Genomic DNA, 20,959 nt, shown 5'->3' with positions numbered 1-20,959 from the left:
CAGGACCGTCTCCACCCGGCTCTGAAGGGGTCCGTCCGTGACCCAGCCCCCGGCACCGAGCAGCGACCAATCCCCGACGGGCTGCTAGCGGCAACCGCCGCGGCCTACCACCGCCTGGGGAGGGCGGAACTTCCCCTCACGGGCGGAGGGGGCGGGCCCCGGAGCCCGCGCTCGGGCCTCGTCACTTCCTTTGCTGAGCGTGCAGGCGCGGGGGACGGTTGTGTCGGCGGTAGCGGCGGGGAGCGGCGCGGCGGGACGATGAGCGACAGCGGGGAGCAGAACTACGGCGAACGGGTAATACATGGAGCCTGAGCGAGCTGCCCGGCCGCGTCCCGTCTTCCCCCCTCCCCCCCCACTACGCTCCGTCTTTCTCCAGGCAGTGCTTTCCCTCCTCACCCCCAGCATCCGCCGTGTCCCCGTCCTGAGGCCTGGGCTGAGTAGGTGGCGGGTGAGGAGGCCTCCGGCGGGGGAAGATGGCGGCCGGCCCGGCGGGAAGGTCGGGCGGCAGGAGTGCTGTAGCTGCCCGCCCGCCGGCGCGCTCCGTGGAGTCTGCCCGGCGCCATCTTGGGCTGGTGACCGGGCGCGCCGGAGACTAGGACAAAATGGCCGAGGTCCGCCCGCGCGTCTCTTTGCGGCCGGGCTGCTGCGGCCCTGCCGCGGGAGTGGCGGGACACGGGCTGTGGCGGGGCTGGCTCCCTCCCGCCGTGGGTGCACGGCCCTTCAGGCCCCTCCGAGTGTGCAGCCGGGCTGCGGCTGGATCAGCTGGTGCCGTGGTGCCTTCTCTATTTCACCAGACTGGTTAGGGTAGACAACATCCTGGGCCGATACTAGTCTGGGCCTTTGTTGTACGCTCACTGCATTTCGCCTTGTAAATTGAGCTCCAATTTGCTGCTTCTTGCGCTCGCTTTGTGAAACATTAACCCTGCTTCTTGAAGCAGTTGCAGCCTTTGATCTAGGTGGCTTGGTCTCTAGTTTAGATGTGATGGCAGTAGTCGAAGGGTTAAACCTCAAACTGAACGTGCTCAGAGCTAGGGCAGTCTCTTTGCTTTATGAAACCTGCATAGTTACTGCAAGATCTTACTGCCTGGGTGGAATTTTACTAATACTGCAGTAGATGACTTGCTAAGCTTCACACTGGTGGTGTACATCTGCAGTATAGATTATCTGTAGTTGGTTTTGCTTTAGTGAATCAGTCTTGTTTTCCTTTGGGGTCTTTAATTTTTACTACAACACATGAGTACAGCAGTAGTCTAAATTTTAAACTTTCACTCGAGGTGGCAGAAAAAATAATATAATACTTCTGAGCACAAAATTGCAGTGGCTGTCTTTGAATATGGCGCTTTCTCATTCAGATTCACTCATTTAGATTCAGTTTCATTAGTATGACTACTTCTACTTCAAGGGAAGTTAGGCTAGAAAAATATAGTTTCAGTAAAGCTAAAAATGCCGGATGAAAACAAGTACTGAAAGGCAGGGATTAAAGATTTACGTATTAAAACTCGTACCACCCCCAGTATTTTGTTTTCATTAATGTCATCGTATCACTCATACAACTGTTTTAGTGAGGGAGTATTACTTCTGACTTGCTCAAGGTGGATTTCTGTGTGTTAGTTTTTTTAAAATTGGTTTAGTTTCAGTTAGATTACCACTTTAAGATGGTAGCCTAACTTTAGGAGTTTGGTTTAGCTTTCAGTCAGAATGAATGGAAATGTTAATAGCGAAATGTCTTTGAAACATGATTGTGAAGGGTATGATAGGACAGCAGTTGCTGTCCCACCTGCTTTTCTATTTTGCCTTTTCTACGCTTTTATTTTAAGAAAAGCCCCATCATGTGCAGGCAGTCTTCACCAAGGCTTAAAATGAGTTACGCCTGAACTTTATGAATCATAAGCAGATTCTTTTGCCAGTGTTACTGATGATGATTTTTGCTTATTGAAGGCTTATATTTTACTGAGTTAATGGCTTTCTACTTTTTCAAGCTGGAAACACTAGGGTCTCTACAAAGTAGAAACAGTGTTTGGATAAATAATCTAGGATATGACTTTACAACTGTCTGTTAAGCTGTTCCAAGTCCGTGCTGCCAAGAAGAGTTGTGCTGAAAACATGTTCCTGCTCTTTCCCTTGTGCTAGTGTTTGTATAGTCAGTCAGATCTGGTAAGTTTCCAGCTGCATTGCTTTGCAGGCTTGACTTGATTGTGTAGCCAGGAGTCCTAATCAGCATTGGGGATGAAGAAGAAATACCAGGTGCTTTCACAAGTAGTGGGACTTGCTATTTTGACAGCAGCCCAAACTTAAATGGGCTTATGTAACAGCTTAAAGAGGAAAAAAAAAAGGGGGAGGAGAGAAGAATATCCTGGTCAAATTCTCTTTTACAGTTTATACTCCATACTGGGATTAAACTCTAGAAGCTTTTTTTTTTTTTTTAATGAAAATACTATAAATTGTTGAATGCTGCCAATACTTCAGATGCTAAAACATGCTTAAAATACTGTCAGAATGTCATGATATTTGCCACATTTTCCTAAGTCACTTTTATTTTGATTTCATTCATTGAAATTGCGCTCATTGAAGTGCATGTGATCCAGGCATGGAAGGGTTGGAAAGACTAGTTAAAGGAAGAATAGTGAGTCTCATCCTGTCTGTTCGTTAATAGTGATGGCGATTACTTGGTATGTGTCTTATTGGAAACTGTTTAATATGGTAGTCAAATAGTCAAACATTGTTTTGGTTTTTGATCAAAGTAGCTTGAATGGTGTAAATGCTTAATTTGTAAATCTGCTTGCAAGGTACTTAACGCATACATTTCCAGAAATGCTGTTTTTATTATTAACTCCTGGAAGAAGGTCTAAAGAAACAGCTTGAGAAGGTTAGAAGTAATCTGATAGCTTGATGCTGCTAAAAGATTAGGGCATCCTCTGTGTTCCTTCTTCATCAAGTGGCACTTGATCTGACTTCTTGGTGGCTGATTCAGTGCCCTAAGCTGTAAGAAGGCAGGTTGCTTTTTGCTGATGGGTTCATTTCCTGCCAGTTTGGTGCACTGAATGAGCCCTCAGGGTAAGTGCGGAGGCAGCTGGGCTTCTGTGCTCCTGGCCTGTTAGCTTAGTTCTGGGCTTTTTCAAAATACACTTTTGTTTCTTTTTGGCAGAGTTTGGGAACTGTTGCATAAAGGGGTTGTTCTGCTTACCCTCCTGAGTGGATTCCCAGCTGCCCCCAGCAGTGATCTGATCTGGTGATCCTGTGCTTCAGGGGTAGAGAGACAAAAGCTCTGTTGGATGGATTGCTGAATTAAGTAGTAGAGAGGTTGAAGGAATGTGAAATTTTCACAATTACACCTTGCATAAATCGTCTGCAGACTTAATAATGTGTAATGTGTCTGCACCTTGCTTTAGGAAAGCAAGTGGACATACGTAAGCTCATAGGGATTTAGGATTTTTTTAAATAAACTGTTAATTTTATTTGCTTGTATCTTACATTATTAACTGAAATCTGTAGCTCGTATTCCTGTGGGAAAAACTGGATCTCAAAAGTGTGAACACATGGTCCTTGCATACCTTACAGCTGCTTCTGTCCATGGAAATCTTTTCTATCTGCTACCCCCAAAATAATCCTCCTGCTGTGACATTCTGTGCTCATAGAGTAGATGAATGTGCTTAGAGGTGTTAAAATTACCATCCCTATAGTATTATACTTTGGTTTTAATATGCTTTAACTATGGAAAGAATACTTTGGAAACCACAGACCTGGACTTCAGAGCCTCCACCTGAATTCCAGTAGTGCCTGATGGAGGGGGAGAAGTGTTGGTAAAGATCAAGGGATCTGGTGGTTTTTTAAATCCATGCTTTACAATCTCAAGGTTATTAAAAAACAGTTATTTAATACTGAAAACCAGTCTTGATCTGCCTACCAGTAGTGCTTCAATACAGACAGGATAAAAAGGTTGTTTCTTCTGTTGTCTTCTGTGTGTCATGATGAGACCCTACTCTGGCATTTAAAAAAAAAAACAAACAAAACAAACCTTAAAACACACAAAGGGAAAGAACAAAAAATAGAAAACCGTAAGTTATTAGGAGCAACAGATGTTTTTACAGGTGGTAAAAAAAGCCAAATAAACTCTCCAGTTGAAGTGAGCTGTGAGAATAGCTTATGGGAGCCTTCAGTGGGTGCAGTATAATGGGGTGTAAAGGAAATTTGGAGCACTGCAAGCTCACGGTGCTTGAAATTTTGGGTAGGAAGGATTTCCTGGGGTGGGGATAGTAACAACTTTGAAATTCTAGGGCTTGTTACTAGTTTTAGTAATATCTGGATTAGATGAGGTGACCTGACTTCCTTTAAGCCAGGAAATAATAAAGAAGTGGCATAATCCTGTAAAATAGATTGAAGATAAAGATTTCAAGAGACTCCTAAAACTCTGAAAAGTGTGTGGGTATGTTTACAGGCAAGATCCCATCCTGCGTTACTTCTTGCATCCTTTTCAGTATTAGATCTGGTCAGACATGGCTCCTTCAGTCTGGCCTGAGTGTGTCAAGAGAGTTAGGTTTTGCATTTTTTCCTCAAATGAAGAACAGGTGTTGGTTTTTAGCCCTTCTTCAATCTTGCTTTAATGCTCTTCAAAGAGTTGAAGACTTATTATGGTTAAATTAATACATTAAAGTAATGGGTTTAGGTTAAATTTGTTATTTATAACTTAGTTCTATTGCACTGCCCTTTGCAGATTAGTATATGAGAGAGCTGTAGTTCAGAACACCTCCCTAGACATTGTGACAGAGAAGAACGGCCTTAACTTTGTTGCTCTTTTAATCGAAAATCAGCTTTATCCTGCAAGTTGTGTCCCCCCCAGTATTGTATGGTAGGCAACTGTAAATGGTTAAACTGTTTTGAGTTGTGTGGAAGTGGTTTAAGCATGATTGAATTTGGGGTCAGCAGATGAGTTTCTGAATGCTTAGTAGAGAATGTCTTTGAGTTGAATGTTCAGGTTTAAGAGATGCTACAAAGATTTAAGAAGTCATTTTTATTTTCTGGTACTTTAGTGGTGTTAGTGAGCATTCTTGATCAGAATTGACACAAAATTTAGAATTGTTTGGGTTGGGGGGGGGGGAGATAAAATTCTGGTGCTTATTTTACATTTTCTCTTAATATCTGGAAATAATACCTTCCAGCGTGCTCAAACTGAGTGTTTTGGCCATGTGACTGAAGTTAACATACTGATTAAAAAAAGAGAAGCTGAAAATGCTAATTAGGGTATGTCATTACCAGAGATGATTTCAAATAAATAGTAGAGGAGATGGGATATTATTGTATAACAGTGTTTGTGCGTATTGCGCAGAATTGAATTTTCACTCAGTGGAAAATGATGATTTACTTGGAAGCATAAAGCCTGCATGTGTAATCGCGCTTGTGCAGGCAGAGTAGTTGTGAGTGTGATCATAAACCTTCAAATTAAGCCTGAACTGCAAGAATGTCTCAAAAAGTAAGGACCAAATGCATTCCAAAAGCACTTCAGTCACCTGTGGCCGCACTAGGGACCTTACTTAAGTCACTTCTTGTTGATTTTTGTCTTAAGTATGTGGCTGACAGTGAAGTATTTTGACTTTCCTAATGCTAGAATTCATTAGTTGATAATTCAGTTGATCCACTGTGCATTTGCTATTAAATGCAGGAATAAATAGCTAATTCAGTTACTTAGTACAAAGTTAAACTGAATTGACTGAATCTGTTTATAAAATAGTAGGGCATTTGGTAGATTCAATTCTTGAACTGCATATAATAGTAAAAGTCCACAAAACTTTTTTTTTTTCTAGTTTCAGTTTTGGCACTAGATTTTATCCTGGAGTTTTTAAATATTCTTCATCCTGTTCTTTTTCTATTAAGGTTAATGTTGAAGAAGGAAAATGCGGAAGTCGCCATTTGACAAGTTTTATAAATGAGAATTATTTGAAGCTCAGGAATAAGTGAAGCTGAAATTTGAAAAAAAAAGAAAGTGAATGCATGCTAATTGTCAGACCAGAAGTCCCACTTGTAGAATATTGAGCAATTTGTGTGAAGTGGGGAAGATGAAAGAAGTCAGAATTTGAAACGGAAGAATGAAGAAAAGGAATAAAAATGAAGTTAAGATAAGAAGTAATCTGGAATCTGAAAGCACTACGCTAAGTAATTACTAGTCTGTTTATGTGTCCCTGTATATTTTGCTAAACATGCATGCATTATCTGTTTAATAGCAAAAGTATATGCAGGGTAAAGAAGTGTCTACCAGGAAAGAAAAAAAAAAATTGTAAAAAAAAATCTAGGCAGTTCTAATGCCAACTGCCCGGACACATAGATGTGAATTTTTACCTTTTATTTCACTGGAGCTTGTTTACAGACCTCAGGTAAACAAGAAATTATGTACAAATTAGGCTTTCAATATCTGCGTGCAGGAATCCCGTTCTGCTTCCAGAAGCGGAAGTGCTCATGGGTCTGGCAAGTCGGGGAGGCACACCCCTGCAAGATCTCGATCTAAGGAGGATTCCAGGCGTTCCAGGTCAAAATCTAGATCCAGGTCTGAATCCAGGTGAGTTTACTTCTTTTACCTCTTCCTCCTCCTCACAAGTCAGATCGTTATGTCAGAGAAGAGCTAAAGTCAAATTTAGCCCAGTTTTGTTTCCAGAGATAACTGATGATCTGTGGACATTGAGCATGTTTGATTTCAGGATTTGAAAAGCTGAACTGTCAAGTTAGATCTTCCTGCAGCTTTTCCTGTACAAGTTACAGAGACATGTATCTTTGCTGCTACAATTGGAGGTGGCATGCTTTTTAAGTCTTAGAATGATGGCTAGTTTCTGAGCATGAAGCACTACTAATTCTAGATTTTAGGTTTTTTTGCAAGATCTTTGTTAGGTAACATTAATGTGTTACATTTTCTTACTGGAAACAATGGTGTTTCTGGAGTATTTAATGGTTGTCCTGGGTTCAGCAGGACATGAGAAAGAAGCAGTAGAGAGAAGTGTGGAATCTCAACAGACATCTTCCTGACCGTTAAATAATAGTAATTTAAAAGGCTGGAAAGCTTTAAAGATTAGATGGTTTTCCTTGCTCTCAACAAAGTTGTGGAGAAAGTAGCTTGCTTATTTTACTTGTTATGTGGTGATGCACATGTACACTCTGAAAATGTCTTCTGTACTGTATTACCTATTGTTACCTGCTAAACTAGCTGTGTGCAGTGGCAGAGTTCTCTTAAAACTGCTAAGACATGTAACTGAGACATTTCTAGACTATCAGCAATTTTGTAAGACTGTAAACATCACTGCTGGCCACTTTACCTTGGCTTTAGCAGGTGTGTCGTGTAAGATGTACCTATTAAATAAAGAATTGAAAGGTAACAAAGCCTGTAAATGGGTGAATGATGTTATTTTAATAGTCTAGATAATTGAGTGCTGGCTATACAAATGAATGTGTTCATAGCTTTACTCCTTTGTAAGCATTCAGGTTAGAAAATGTGGGTTTCAGCAGTGGGGTTTCCAGCTGAGCTGTTCACAGTGTACTACTTATGTGTGTAAGCAAAGAATTAGGCATGCCAAAACTTGGGGGTCAGGCTGGGGAATGACAACACTGGAACATACTGTGCTATTAACAGTCACGCATGGTGGAAAATGCTGTCAAATACTGTGTTTAGATATCCTTGCAAGGTCAGAGTGATCCATTTGAAAGCCTTTTGTGAGAAGGAAAATACCTGGGAAATTTTGATAGCAAAGGAATGGGCTTTGGGTGGTTTTTGGTTTTTTTTTTGGTTGCTTTTCAGGCACAGTCACAAGTTTTAAATTTTATGCACTTGGCAATCCCTGTAGTACAAGAACAAATATGTTAAATTATTAAATACTTGGTAGAGTAATACCACTTTATAGAGTGTGAAATTGGAGTGACCTCTGGAATTGCCAGCAGTGAGAGATTCATTGGACAGTTCAGGAAGGGCCCAGTCCAAAATGCTGCTCAAGGCAGTCAACTCTGGGCTCAAGACTGTGTTCACAGGGCTTGCTTTATCTTGTTAGGTTCTGAAAACCTCAGAGGATGGAGACTGCAAAACACTTCCAAATTTTAAAGTAATAAGCCAGTCAGGACCCAGCCCAGCATGTCCTTCTGCACCTCAATCCACAACCCTAGGGATGCCATATTCTTTAAAGCACCACGTTTCTTACTTGCAGAATATTACTGCATAAGAATGCAGTCACAAATTGTATAAAATGCTGGAAGAAGCAAATACAAGATAGAGAATTTACAAGAGACCTAGCAAATCATTTATGATAAATTGACCTTCGTGGCAACTGACTTGTTAGTTTTGATGAACAGAAGTAGAAGCCATGTCTGCCACAGCTTCCTGAGCATTTAACAGCTGTCTTGAAAATGCAGTATATATGCTTCCAGTATTTCCAGCTTTTGGCAGAGCTGGAGTGTGTTCATTAGCAGATTTGGGCAGAATTATGTCAAGGCACATACTTAGAACCAATATATTTATCTCTCTTCAGTGCTGTCACATGTTTGAATACGATCACAAACAAGTCATTTAACTCTGGCTCTCACCAGAGAAACAACCTTGTGAGAACTTTTATATTTCTTGGTGGTTTCTGTTGCAAATGTACTTCTGAGTGACCAGCTTTATAAATTAAACTTTGGTTTGGGAACAAATCTGTGTCCTGGCATATTTATCATTTGGGGTGTGGATATGCTTGATTAAAAAACCTGCTTTTTTGATGTTTTCATTAGCAGCATAGCAAGCTTGTTATTTTTGGTTGACTGTGAAGTCTAAGCAGTTCTTAACGAAGGAATAAGAGTTGTCAGCTGTGGTGACTTGACAATAAAGCAGAATAACAGCAGTATGACATTTAAGAGAAGCAATATGAGTAGGTCCTATGTAAAATGAGCCTTGTTCTCTTGCATAATGATAACCAGGTTTAGAAGTGTCCAGATCTTGTTCAGTGTAATTAGTATATTCTGTTACCTGGAACCATCAGTTCTGTGTTTGCCTTTTTTCTTCTATGTCAGCAGTTGAAATGTGACTGTATCTGTTGAACTGTTATTATTTATTATTATTGCTGTCTTTCCTGCCTCAGGGAAGTTCTCTCTTTTTTTACTTTCTGGCAAAAAAAATAACTTGGTCTTTCCAAATACGTAGTTAGTAGTGTTGTAATGGGACATGCTGAAGTCATTTCTCCTGGTTTTATATATATATATATCTATTTCAAATTAAAGACAAAACTTAGCTGGCTCACTTCAGACAGGGCTGAAGGCATTTTATTTTTTTTAAGGAGGCCAGTAATGTAGAGAGTATATATGTGCAGTTTGGCTGTCTGATGCCACTTAGCTAGTGAGAAATCCTGACTGTGGAAGAAGCTGGTGAATGCTCAGGATTAAAAACGGGTGCAGGTTAAGAGCTTCATTCATGCCAAGTGTAGTGGTGGTGGAGGTACTGTGAAATGTGATTGATCAATGATGGTAGCTTGTGGTTTTGGTCAGTACTTAACTACCTTGCCTTCCACAAACTAGAGGAAGGATGTTTGAGACATAAACAGGAGTCTGAATATTAACAATTTATAATTAGGAGTCCTTGAATATGAAACTGTTTATTGCACTTCATAGCCTTGCAGCGATTTCCTTTGTAGCTGTGTAGAACGCAGTTTATTCAGTGACTGCCATCAGCAGGCCAAAATCAGGCATTACATTCCAATTTAAGTGCCTGTCCAACTTTTCAACTAAGAATATTTGTGTTGGGAGGGCTAAGGGTTTAGGAGAAGGAATCAGTGTTTCAGAACATCATGTCCACAGACCTGGTGTTGCCAGAAGATGTTTCTGGAACTGTTTTGAGGCCTAGGCTGAAACTGACGAGCACCTTTGCCTAAATACACTTGGAGTGTGAACATGTTAACATTCATGAACAGCTAATGTGAAATAAGTTTTGAAATACCAGAAGGTAAATAAGGCTACTACAGCTTTTCTTCAATTGTATTAAGCTCTGTTTTGGGGGCATTTGCCAGACTTCTATGTTGGTAGTTATGCACTGTGTAAAAAGTATATTTGCTTTTCAGTGACACTGAAAGCATTGCTAGTCTGGGTGCTAGAATAAACAAAGTGTGCATCTCTGCAATCCTGCATGCTTTATGTTAAGTCATATTTACTCCTGTTCTCTTTTTGTGTTAAGTCTTTGAAAGAAAGCCACCTCAGCTATTTTTACTTAAATGCTAGTGTAAATGCTGTGAAGATACTGTGTGAAACCAAGATAGTCTCACTGGAGAAAGTTGCAAGCTATAGGGGAATTAAAAGCTAATTAAAATGGAAGTTGAGATTCCTGTTCTGCAATAGGAGTGCTCTGAGCCTCTACAATAATCTAATTGTAAAGATTAAGCACACAGTCCTTGAGAGTAGTGACTAAATTGATTACAGCTAAGTCATGTGGTGCTGCAGGTTTTTGGGAAAATGTCTTTTTGTGGTGAAAATCTGGCTTAATTTTTGAAGGGTTAAAAAAACCCAACACCATACCTTTCTTTTTTTCCCCTCAGATCTAGATCAAGGAGGAGTTCCCGTAGACACTACACAAGATCACGCTCTCGCTCCCGCTCTCATAGGAGATCCAGAAGTAGGTCGTACAGTCGGGATTATCGGCGGCGACACAGTCACAGCCATTCACCCATGTCTACTCGCAGGCGTCATATTGGAAACAGGGTATGTCTGTTACCAGAGATGGCTCTTGCATAGTGCTAAATACGTCCTGTAATCACTCAGTTGGGGTTTTCCAGAAAAACATTCTGCTTCAGGTCTACTTAAAAGATACTGTGGAGTTTAATGGTCATTTAGCTTTTGATAAGCCAGGGATCTCTGTAAGATCATTGGGGATTGTGGGTTGGGGGTGTCTTGTTTGTCTGTTTTTTAACAGATGCCTTTAGAAGTGATTTCAGTGCCAACAGCTGTCACTATACCCACAGTAATAAATGAGTGAATACATGCAGCAAAGGATTGGGGTAGAACTGGGGGGGGTGGGGAGAAACATTTGTGATTTTCTTGATTAGAAAACCTGGGAAAATAAAATTTCATTTCATTAAAAGCTATTTGGGTTACATCTTTATGAAATGAGCATGCAAACCAGTTTGCTTTTCGCTGCTTTATAGACTCAGGCAGCTTGAGCGTGGTGTGGTTTGTGCTGAAGTGGGGGAGGAAGTGGTAACTAACACAGATGAAGATGTGATCCAAGTCTGTGTGTGTATATATAAATCTCCACAGTCAATAGTCAAAAGCTAGCCTTTGGAGGGTAATTTCTTTTAAATGCAGTACTTATGTGCTGTAACTGTAGTTCGCACACTACATGAGAAATGCAAAGGATTTTTGTGAAAGGAGGCTTGTGAGTCTGTAAGCTTAACTGTAATAGTGTCTATTAGCAGATTAACTCAGCCTGAATTGCAGCAGTAACTTTGTTGTTGTTTTGTATTGAAGATCTTATTCTAATATCTGTCTGCCCCTTCCTTTAGGCAAATCCTGACCCGAATTGTTGTCTCGGTGTGTTTGGATTGAGCCTGTACACCACAGAAAGAGATCTGAGAGAAGTTTTCTCCAAGTATGGTCCCATTGCTGATGTTTCCATTGTGTATGATCAGCAGTCTCGGCGTTCGAGGGGATTTGCATTTGTGTACTTCGAAAACGTTGAGGATGCTAAGGAAGTAGGTTGGGGTACAGTATTACATGGAATGATTGCTGTGTTCTTGGATGCTAGGATGTATATTCTATAGCCTGGGGAAACTTGGGGCCTAAGAAATAGTCACCTCATAATAAATGTAGGTGTCCTAGTTCGAAAGCTCTACTGGATATCAGAGGAGAGAGTGGAGAAGCATGAATACTGGTCCCTGTGCAGGCTGAGCTGTTTTGCAATTCACAAAAGCAAACTTCAGGCTAGCCGTAGTGCAAACTATGCCAATAAGGAAAAGAAAACAGAAACACAGGCTCTGTTTTAATTACAGTAGTTCCTTCCTAACAGTTTTACAGGCATGTTCAGAGTAGACCAGGCAGCCTTTTAGGAGCATTCTGGGAGTGCCACTGGGCCTTCTGCTGACTTCTGGTGCTTCACTCTGAAGGGGCAGCAGGGGGGGATCTCAGAAAAATAAAATGCCAGGCTATACGTGTCAGCCTCAGTATAAGAAATTATGGGATTTGTGCTTATGAATGAATGAACAGGGAATTGTGCTACAGAGTGAACAGGGAATTCTGTACTCAATGGGTATAGAATTCTATGCTCAGGCCAGCTGTTAGAGAGTAGCATGCTTATGGGCTGTAACTAGGCTTGTATTCTGCATAAGTTCCATTATTTTAAGTCTACTGTAGTCTTTTTCCAAATTTGGCTTGAAGGCTTCCATGTTAGGTTGGAGTTTTGGATGTAGATCCTGCTAAGTGACATGAAATCCAATGGGTTTTGTTTAGTTTTTTTGTTTGGTGTTTGTGGGTTGTTGTGGGTTTTTTTACATCAGATTTACTTACTGACTCAGATACTACTATATTTGAGATTATGGTAGGATTTGAGGACATATTGGAGGAAAAAGTCTTAACAGTGCTCCTTTGTGAACTTCTAAAGGCTTTGCTTCATGTTGTGTGTTGGAGCATTTGCATCTCCGTAAGCATGTTTGAAAGTTCCTCATAATCATATTGGAAACAGATATATTGGAAACAGTTATGCAGTATTAGTCACATTTTGGGTGGCTACCAAGCATCTACATCCAGCTGGTCTACAATGTCTTGCAGTTTATCTTCAGTGTTACGTATAAGATGTACATCCTGAGCCACTTTAGGACTTAATACTTGAAGCAGTGGTTGTGTGAAGTGAAACTTGTATTGGTAATAAAGTTCATACCTACAGCCAATTGTATTTTATTATTGTTTAGGCAAAGGAACGTGCCAATGGAATGGAGCTGGATGGAAGAAGGATCCGGGTAGACTTCTCCATAACAAAAAGACCTCATACACCAACCCCTGGAATCTATATGGGAAGACCCACTTAGTAAGTTACTTGTGTGGATTTATTTCCAAATTGGTGTGGGATAGGATTAATAGTCTTGTGACAGCCATCAGTAGTAATGTAATCTTTCCACCTCTTCAGATACAAGGGGTTCATTTATATAGCACTTATCAGTGATTGGTCAAGGGCCAGCCTGGATTACAGTGAGCAGAAACTTGGATTCGTTAGTTACATGGCCTAGACATAAGCTATCTAAACATTTAAATAAGTCTGTGGTAAGATTTTTTGACAACTTCTAAATTATTTTTAATTGTTGCCACTTGCACTTCAAATGTCAGTGTCTTCTGCGTCTCAAGTTTTCAAGAATGAATGAACAAATACTAATTGAGCAGCTGTGTGGCACAGTTTGCCTGTCCACAGAGTGCACTTTAAGTCAGAAGTTACAAAGAATTTAAATTTCCCTGAGTAATTTCCCAGTTGTTTTCCCGCAGCATTCAGCTTATATTACTGGTGGTTATGTAGTTAATATTTTGTTGAGACTGCAGGTTATTTTTTAATCGGAGAGTTCTTCCAAAAGGAGCTTTCTGAGAGTTAAAGGTGAATGAAGAGTTGTCACAGAATGGAATTGTTTGTGTGCCTCTGATACGAAAAGGTTAAGAGGTTTCAGACCAAGGAGAAAAGTAGCTGTCTTAAAGTTCAAGCGTTTTTAAAAAGCAATTATTTAAGGAGTTCTGTTCCCATCTGTACTGATGCGAGCAGTCCTGCTTTCCCACTCATTTCAGCTGGGAGAATGCGAGGTAACAATATAACCCAGTTAAAATGTTGTGTACTTAACAGTGACTGTATGTTTACTGAAAAGCACTGCAAACAATATTAATGCTTTATATTTTACTAAATGTAATTCTCTTTCACTGCTTGTAGTGGCAGCTCACGACGACGAGATTACTATGACAGAGGGTATGACAGAGGGTATGATGATCGTGACTATTACAGCAGATCATACAGGTGAGGCAATATTTGTAATATTTGACTGCTATTTAAATTGTGCTTTCTCATTACCTTTCTACATACATAAGTGTAAAGCATACGTATGTATGCCAAAATAATTTTGGTCTCACTGTCTGTCTGGAATCTTACTGTGAAACATAGAATCATAGAATAGTTGGGGTTGGAAAGGACCTTAAGATCATCAAGTTCCAACCCCCCTGCCATGGGCAGGGACACCTCGCTCTAAACCATATCACCCAAGGCCTCGTCCAACCTGGCTTTGAGCACTACCGGGGATGGAGCATTCACAACCTCCTTGGGCAACCCATTCCAGTGCCTCACCACCCTAACAGGAAAGAACTTCCTCCTTACATTTACCAAAATGACTGCTTGTTACAAATCAGATTGGTCAGGTTGAGAAGCCTTTGTGATATTTAACCTGTGGCATGAGTTAGTCCATAATGTTTGTTTAATCTACATTATGTTTTGAAAAAGCGTGTTGTCTGTACTCTGACTTAAAATAATCTTCTGTTCATCTGTTAGTGCTGAAATGATGAGAACACAGGTGCAGATCTAATAGTTGAATTAGTATTAATAGTGTGAACTTTACATTTTGAGTGTAACGTAGTAGATAAAATGTGGGAAATTCAGTGGTCACTGGTATTCCCTACTAAAAACTATGGCACCTCAAACATTGCCAAAGATAAGGGATCAGGGATCGGAACGTTGTGTTCTATATTGGACATTTGCATTAAGAAAACCCACTGTTTTTTAACATACTGTCAGATTGGATGTGTGTGTTTTACTAGAAGGACTCCTCCTATTTATATCTGTCTTCAGCTTAAACTCTTGTGTTTGATGGCATAGTAGTAAAGTTGATAGAAAATCTCTTTTTTAATGTTGATAGGAAACGTGATTGTTGTGTAATTGGTTTAGTGATAGAGCAAGTTTGTCCTCTGCATTTTCTATTAAGAGTGCCAACAAGACTTGTTCCCTGTGAAATCCTCACAATTTCTGGGGCACTTAAGTTAGGAGTTAGTAACTCCCAACTTAACACAAAGGTGGGAGTTCATTGTTTCTGTCTGCAATTACTAAATGTTCCTGTAGTTGCAGAATTCTACAGTAGTACTTCCTAAGTGTTTTGCAAAGCTTAAATCAGCAATGGGTGGATTTACGATTGTTCCCTCTTAGCAACCGTGTATTCATGGAAATACATGAATTCAAATTGCATTTTCATCTTATAGCTTATGGACAAAGGAAATAAAAAAACAAGTGCTAAGCTTCCAGTATTCTCTCCTGTTGCTTTTGTAGGCTAAGACTTAAATGTCTGTGCTGATACTGGTAGCTGTATGGTCTTGGTACTTGACTAAGAGAAGCTGTCTCTTCCTTCTCCTACTATTACTTTCAGCTACTTCTCCTTCCTGGGTTGTTGGCATTGCTTCTGATCTGTTTCTCCTCTCCCTGCCTTTCTGTTGTCACATCAGGTGCCTTGCTTCTGCAGTGCTTCAGTGCTGCTGGAGGGAGGGAGGGGATCAAGGTGCTCTACATCATCACAGTGAACACAGGAGACACACATGTTCTGCCCATGTATGAAATGCAGTGATTAGGCTACTTCTCTGCCTCTAGCAATCCAGGTTTTGGGAATGACAGAGGTTCAAATGTTTTGGAGAACTGTAACAGCTAAAAATCTGAAGTTGACAGTAGGCATAGCACAACCCAGACGTGTTGTACGTAGGCTTTAAGATGGCTCTTCATTCAAACTTCCAGTTTGTTTCGGAGCACAAGGTACAAAAGCTTGCTTGGAATAGTTAACATAGCCTCATCTCACTTACTGTACCAAAAGGAATTTGCTGAAATCCAGTGAGTAAATTAACTGAAGCAGCTCGCCAGAGTGTTGGGGAACAGAAGACCTGCAGCATAGTCTGCTAAGCTCTTTGTTAAGTGGTGCTTCTAGCTTGCTTCTCCCACTTTCCATGCTTTCTATGGGGTTCTGATGTAAACCTCGTGGAAGGGCAAAGCACCGAAGGACCAGCAAAAGATGTGGTGCTCTGCAGTGTTCGGTAGCAGTTTTATGCCACTATTCTTCATATTACAGGTTTCTTTATTCTTTCCTAAAGGATCAGTCACTGTGTACTGGTTATCCTTGAAATCTGTTGTTTGTTGCTTGCATGTCCTTAAAGTGTAATTTATTCCTTGTTATGTTATGGCGTGACCCCAGGTCTTTAAGTGCTTAAGTGTTACCTTTTTGATTTCTGATGGTGAACAGTGGTTCAAATGTTCATAAAACATTATCAGAAGTTGTAATTACATCAGTTCTGGGTGCATGCTAGTAAAAATAATTGCAGACTGATAGTGGGTGAACATAAAAAGACTACATGCATGAGATGAGAAAGAGCAGACTAGTAAGTAGTGATGCTCCATCCCAAGGCCGGATGTCCTTGGGAGACATGGTTTAGTGTGAGGTGTCTCTGCCCATAGCAGGGGGGTTGGAACTTAATAATTTTAAGGTCCTTTCCAACCCTAACTATTCTATAATTCTATGATAGAAGATGGGCTACTGCAGTTAGGGTACTACTCTGTAGCTTGCCAGAATTCCCAGCCATGCTCTGATCCAGCTCAGTGAGGCAGTCATGCACTGAGCAGTGTTCTGACCTTCCTTCATGTTCTCCCATCCTGTGTGTTGTGTGAACTAGGGCTTTGGTGTGGAAATACCCAAATGCTGACAATTCCAGCAGAGGTACTTTCCATTTCCTATATTTAGGGAAAGAAAAACCTCTAGACAACCAAACGCCCCCATCCCCCCAAATGTGTTATAGCTCACTGCAGAACCTTTATAATGTTTATTGATCGCAGATATTGAAACAGTAAATGTAAGCCACAAATGGTTTGTGCGTGGCTACATTTTCATCCTGCAGATAATGGTGGTTTGAGGAAGAGAGGATAGTGTTTGGTATGTTGTGAGTGCTTCCTTAAGGAAGTTAGAATTGTTAAAGATGCAGTAGAGCATTGCATACTAGTACTCCATCCTAGAAAATCAATTGGTAACAATTACTTTGCCTTCCTTCCCCCCTGTGCAGTGAAGCCTTTAGGGAAATACAATTTCAGATGGGAATTGTCATGTTAAAACTTCTGCTTCTTGTTGTTGCTGTTGGATGCTTAATCTTGTCTGGAAAAGTGTCTGTAAAGTAAAGAATAACATTAAAAAAACCCAACTGGCAGATTGGCTCACTACCACATAGAGAAGACATTAAGCAAATAATAATTAAAAAAGGAGACCTGCTGATTGAAAGTGTGGTGTTTTGGGGGCTCTTTGTCCTTCATCTGGTTTGCAGCCTTTTTGAGGTGCTGTGAGACATCTCTGGCAGTGACTGTTCCATAATCCAAACTTGATTTAGTCTCTTGGTAATGCTCTACTGTATCTCAGTCTGTGGCTGTACCAGCCCAAAGGCTGTTAAATACTATAACATATTGTTTCAGTTCTAGGCAGCTCTTAAATCAGAAGTTGTATCTTAAATGCCCTTGTTTAAACATGATTGTGGAATGTTAAAATGTAAGGATGTGGAGCTTTTCCCCCTACCTCCCCTTGGAATTAACTTTTTCCTCAGAACAGTGAATTGATCTTGCTACTTTAAAAAAAAAAACAGACTTGCTTGCCTCAAGCAGGTAAGCATCTGCGAATAGAAGTGACCTTAGAAGCAAAGGGTATGTACCAATCTTGAATGTTGCTCGTTGGAGAATATGACATTGTGAAATAGAATATTAGTGAGGTTGAACATGAGTCGTCTTTGACTGCTCCTTGCCACCAAGTTTAGCCAGCTCCTTCCAGGAATACGTAATGAAGCCATTCAACATTATCCAATGTAGGAACCAACGTTTTCTTGTCTTTGTTATTTTCTTATGCTTGATGATGCTTCTTCCTTGTACAGTGAACTTTTTGTTTGTTTCTAAAATTCAAAAGCCAATCTGCTTTTGTATTCACAGAGGAGGTGGCGGTGGCGGCGGAGGATGGAGAGCTGTTCAAGACAGGGATCAGTTTTACAGGTATAATAGGAAAGCTTTTAGTGTCTGGTCATCAGTGGGAAATACGCATGGCATTTACTGAGTGTTCTATGACTCAACCCTCAAATAGGCTTGACTCTTTAAACACATGAACAGAAACTGGGTGGATGCTGAGCACTTGCAGCTCTTCAGTGAGCAGTGTGATTCATTGCAAAGGTTCCTTTGTTGCTGTGTAGAGGGGTCCAGTTAGTACAGGGACGGGTTAGCAAAGGAAAAGCTTTGTGATTTATGCCAAGAAGTTAGTGTCCTGAATTAAGCAGAACTAGGCAAGAAAACACAAAGCTTGAGAGAGTGCCTGGATTTGAGGGACTTACGGTGGTTGTAGCAGTGACTGCTAGTCAAAGAAACTCTTCTGTCTTGGGATAAATAATTTAGATTTAAAGCTGAAGTGTGACTTGTTTTGAGATGCTCCTGGCTTGAAGCACTAAACCAGCATTTAGTCAAATTGTGAATGCAAGAAAGCTTGTATTTCTTCTGTTAGTCCAAAGTAATAGTACTCTGAAATGGTAATAAAAAGAGTATTAAGAAAATTCAAATGCTTGCTTTATTATCCAGTAGAAATATTGATCAGTTATTTATGTGCTGGTTAGCTTTCCCAGGTATACTCTTGATACCAGGATGGGGTTAGAGGTATCAGTATAAAGCTGCTGCAACTCATCTGCCACAGGCTTTAACAAGGGGATTTTTCTGTTACCCTCTTTGACAGGAGGAGGTCACCATCCCCATATTACAGCCGAGGGGGCTACAGATCTCGATCCAGATCTCGATCCTATTCACCTCGTAAGTAGTTGCAGAGCTTGCATATCAAAAGCAGATTCCCTGCACTTTGCCTGAACAACTTCTTTGGAGCTTTAGTGTCCACACAGACTATTTGACTTCAGTGTGGTTATTTTTTCTTTTGAACCACAGTTCCCTTTAATGTTTCATTGAGCAACTGGCAACCTTGAGGACAGAGCAAATGTTTAGTTTGCAAATAAACCAAACTAGATAATACTACTTGTTAAAAAGTCGGAAGTACCATTTCTTTCTCAGAAACAAGAAAACAGGAGTTTGTAGTATGTTGACAGTTTGGTTACTGCTAGGGCAGCAAGGTTGAATCCCCAAGCCTCACATATTCTAGTATGAAATTTCCCAACATAACTTGTTAAAGAGGAGGTTAACTTCATCTGAGCTCCAAACAGTGCTTCCCTCCCCCCCCCCCCCCGAATCACTTATTTGCATGGAAGATAAAGCTGCATTTTGATGGCAGAAATGTAATAAACCGCAGTAGCATTCCTAGCATAGTCCCTTTGTAATGGATACAGAGTGAATGAATAGGTCGTGTTCTCATGTTTACCCTTTGTGTCCAAATGAAAACAAGTGTAACTGCTTTTACTGATCCATAGGGAAACTGGCCACCACAGAGCAGTTAGAGTATGAATTCTCATTGTGCTCCAGAACATTGGCCCTGGTCACATGACAGGAACTGGGAGTTTCCTACACAAAGGAACGCAATGGTAGAACTGTACTGACTGCTTGAATTGATCATGGACAGATCACAAGATGTTTAAATTCGATGCAGATCTGAGGGGAGGCAATGAGTTTAGAAGGAATCTTAAATATCTGACAATCCTTGGAAGTCTAACAGTGTATGTATTTTGTCTTTTCTTCCAGGTCGCTATTAAAGCATGACATGTAGAGGAATTTCTAGCTCCAGCCTTTGAGTTGAAATTGCAAGTTTGTGGACAATATTTTTATTGTCTCTTCCATTTAAACAAGTGAACAGTGCCTAGTGAATAGGTGACTTTTACACCTTTTGTGAGGACTACTTCTGTGGTGTTAAATGCTGTTTCATTCTGCATATTTGTGTAGTTTGGTGCTTTGTTTCAAGTTGTGTTTTGAAAGGAGTATGTTTTGCATGTATTTTTTTAGGCTCCATTTTGACTCCTGAAAGGTTTCTATTGTAAAAACAAACTGTTCAGTTAGTTTTTTCTACTGATTCCAAGGTATTCTGAAGATCAAAACCTGTGTACAATGCTTTCAAAAGTGAAAAATAAAATAAAAATAAGTTTGTTTTTTCTTTTCCTACGTACTTCTGCCAAGTGTAAGTTATGGGTTGAAAACACACAAGAACACTTAAGCTATGTATGCTACAATAATGTTTAAAAAACCCAGAAGTAAAATTCACCCTAACTTTGTGTTGCTGGCTAGTTGTCCTCTAAATGGAATAGCTTCAGGTATGTAAACCCAGGGTGTACAGGAGTCTCTGTGCAGGAGCAAGAAACATCATTCAGCAGCACTGTACATATAGAGTAAGGCTTGTAACAAACTCTTGGTGATTCTGTTGAGCCTTGAGGTAGGTGAGCTGTGAGCACTTTATCTCCTATAGACCTTTAAAAATGAGAGAGCTTCAGTGGCAGTAAATGAGCATACACTTAGAGAAGCCAGTGAAATAACATTTAGACTACTTTGATTTTTCTCTTGTTTCTTACGCCCCATCCCTGGCAGTGTTCAGGGCTGGTCTGGATGGGGCTTTGAGCAACCTGGTTTAGTGGCAGGTGTCCCTGCCCATGGCAGGGGGTCAGAACTGGATGAGCTTTAAGGTCCTTTCCAACTCAAACCATTCTGTCTATGATTCTTGATTCACTGATGGTCATCCTTCTAAAGAGTACATCTTTAACTGCATATGCAGCTAAAATGCTATGTAATTCTCAAATGATGCTCTCCTACCAGTGTTAGTGCAACTCTGCCTACTTGGATTCATGAACTTTAACACTTAAAAGAAAAATTTATGCGAGATTTGAAAGTACTGTCAGACAGGAACTTGCCTCAGCCTTGTATCATAGCTCAATGGTCACCATGCATGGAGGACCTAGAAAAAAGGAGCAGTGAGATTCTAGGCTACATCCACCACTGTTCTCTCAGCTTTTCCTGTATGGTACCTTCCATGCATTTTTTTTCATGGACTAAGAG

General features: G+C 40.5%; 1 protein-coding gene across 2 annotated transcripts; it reads left to right on the top strand.

Annotated features, from left to right (window-relative positions):
- The first annotated feature begins 137 nt into the window (after window positions 1–137).
- Window positions 138–20,074, top strand: TRA2B (transformer 2 beta homolog). Of its 2 annotated transcripts, XM_061354440.1 has the most exons (9): window positions 139–294; window positions 6,414–6,547; window positions 10,524–10,686; window positions 11,487–11,675; window positions 12,888–13,003; window positions 13,883–13,966; window positions 17,930–17,989; window positions 18,714–18,787; window positions 19,661–20,074. In XM_061354440.1, the coding sequence occupies exons 1-9, from the start codon at window positions 259–261 to the stop codon at window positions 19,669–19,671; spliced, it is 867 nt and encodes a 288-aa protein (XP_061210424.1). In that variant the 5' UTR covers window positions 139–258; the 3' UTR covers window positions 19,672–20,074. The 2 variants fall into 2 exon arrangements, with proteins under 2 accessions (XP_061210425.1, XP_061210424.1); XM_061354441.1 differs by lacking the exon at window positions 19,661–20,074 and having other exon boundaries at window positions 138–294; window positions 18,714–18,795.
- Window positions 20,075–20,959: the final 885 nt, after the last annotated feature.

This window comes from Neopsephotus bourkii, unplaced genomic scaffold, assembly GCF_033783945.1.
Source record: "Neopsephotus bourkii isolate Nb327-2 ecotype Australia unplaced genomic scaffold, CSIRO-AGI_Nbou_v1 NB_739, whole genome shotgun sequence".
Classification (NCBI taxonomy): Eukaryota; Metazoa; Chordata; class Aves; order Psittaciformes; family Psittacidae; genus Neopsephotus; species Neopsephotus bourkii.
This window is presented reverse-complemented; position numbering and strand designations above follow the sequence as displayed.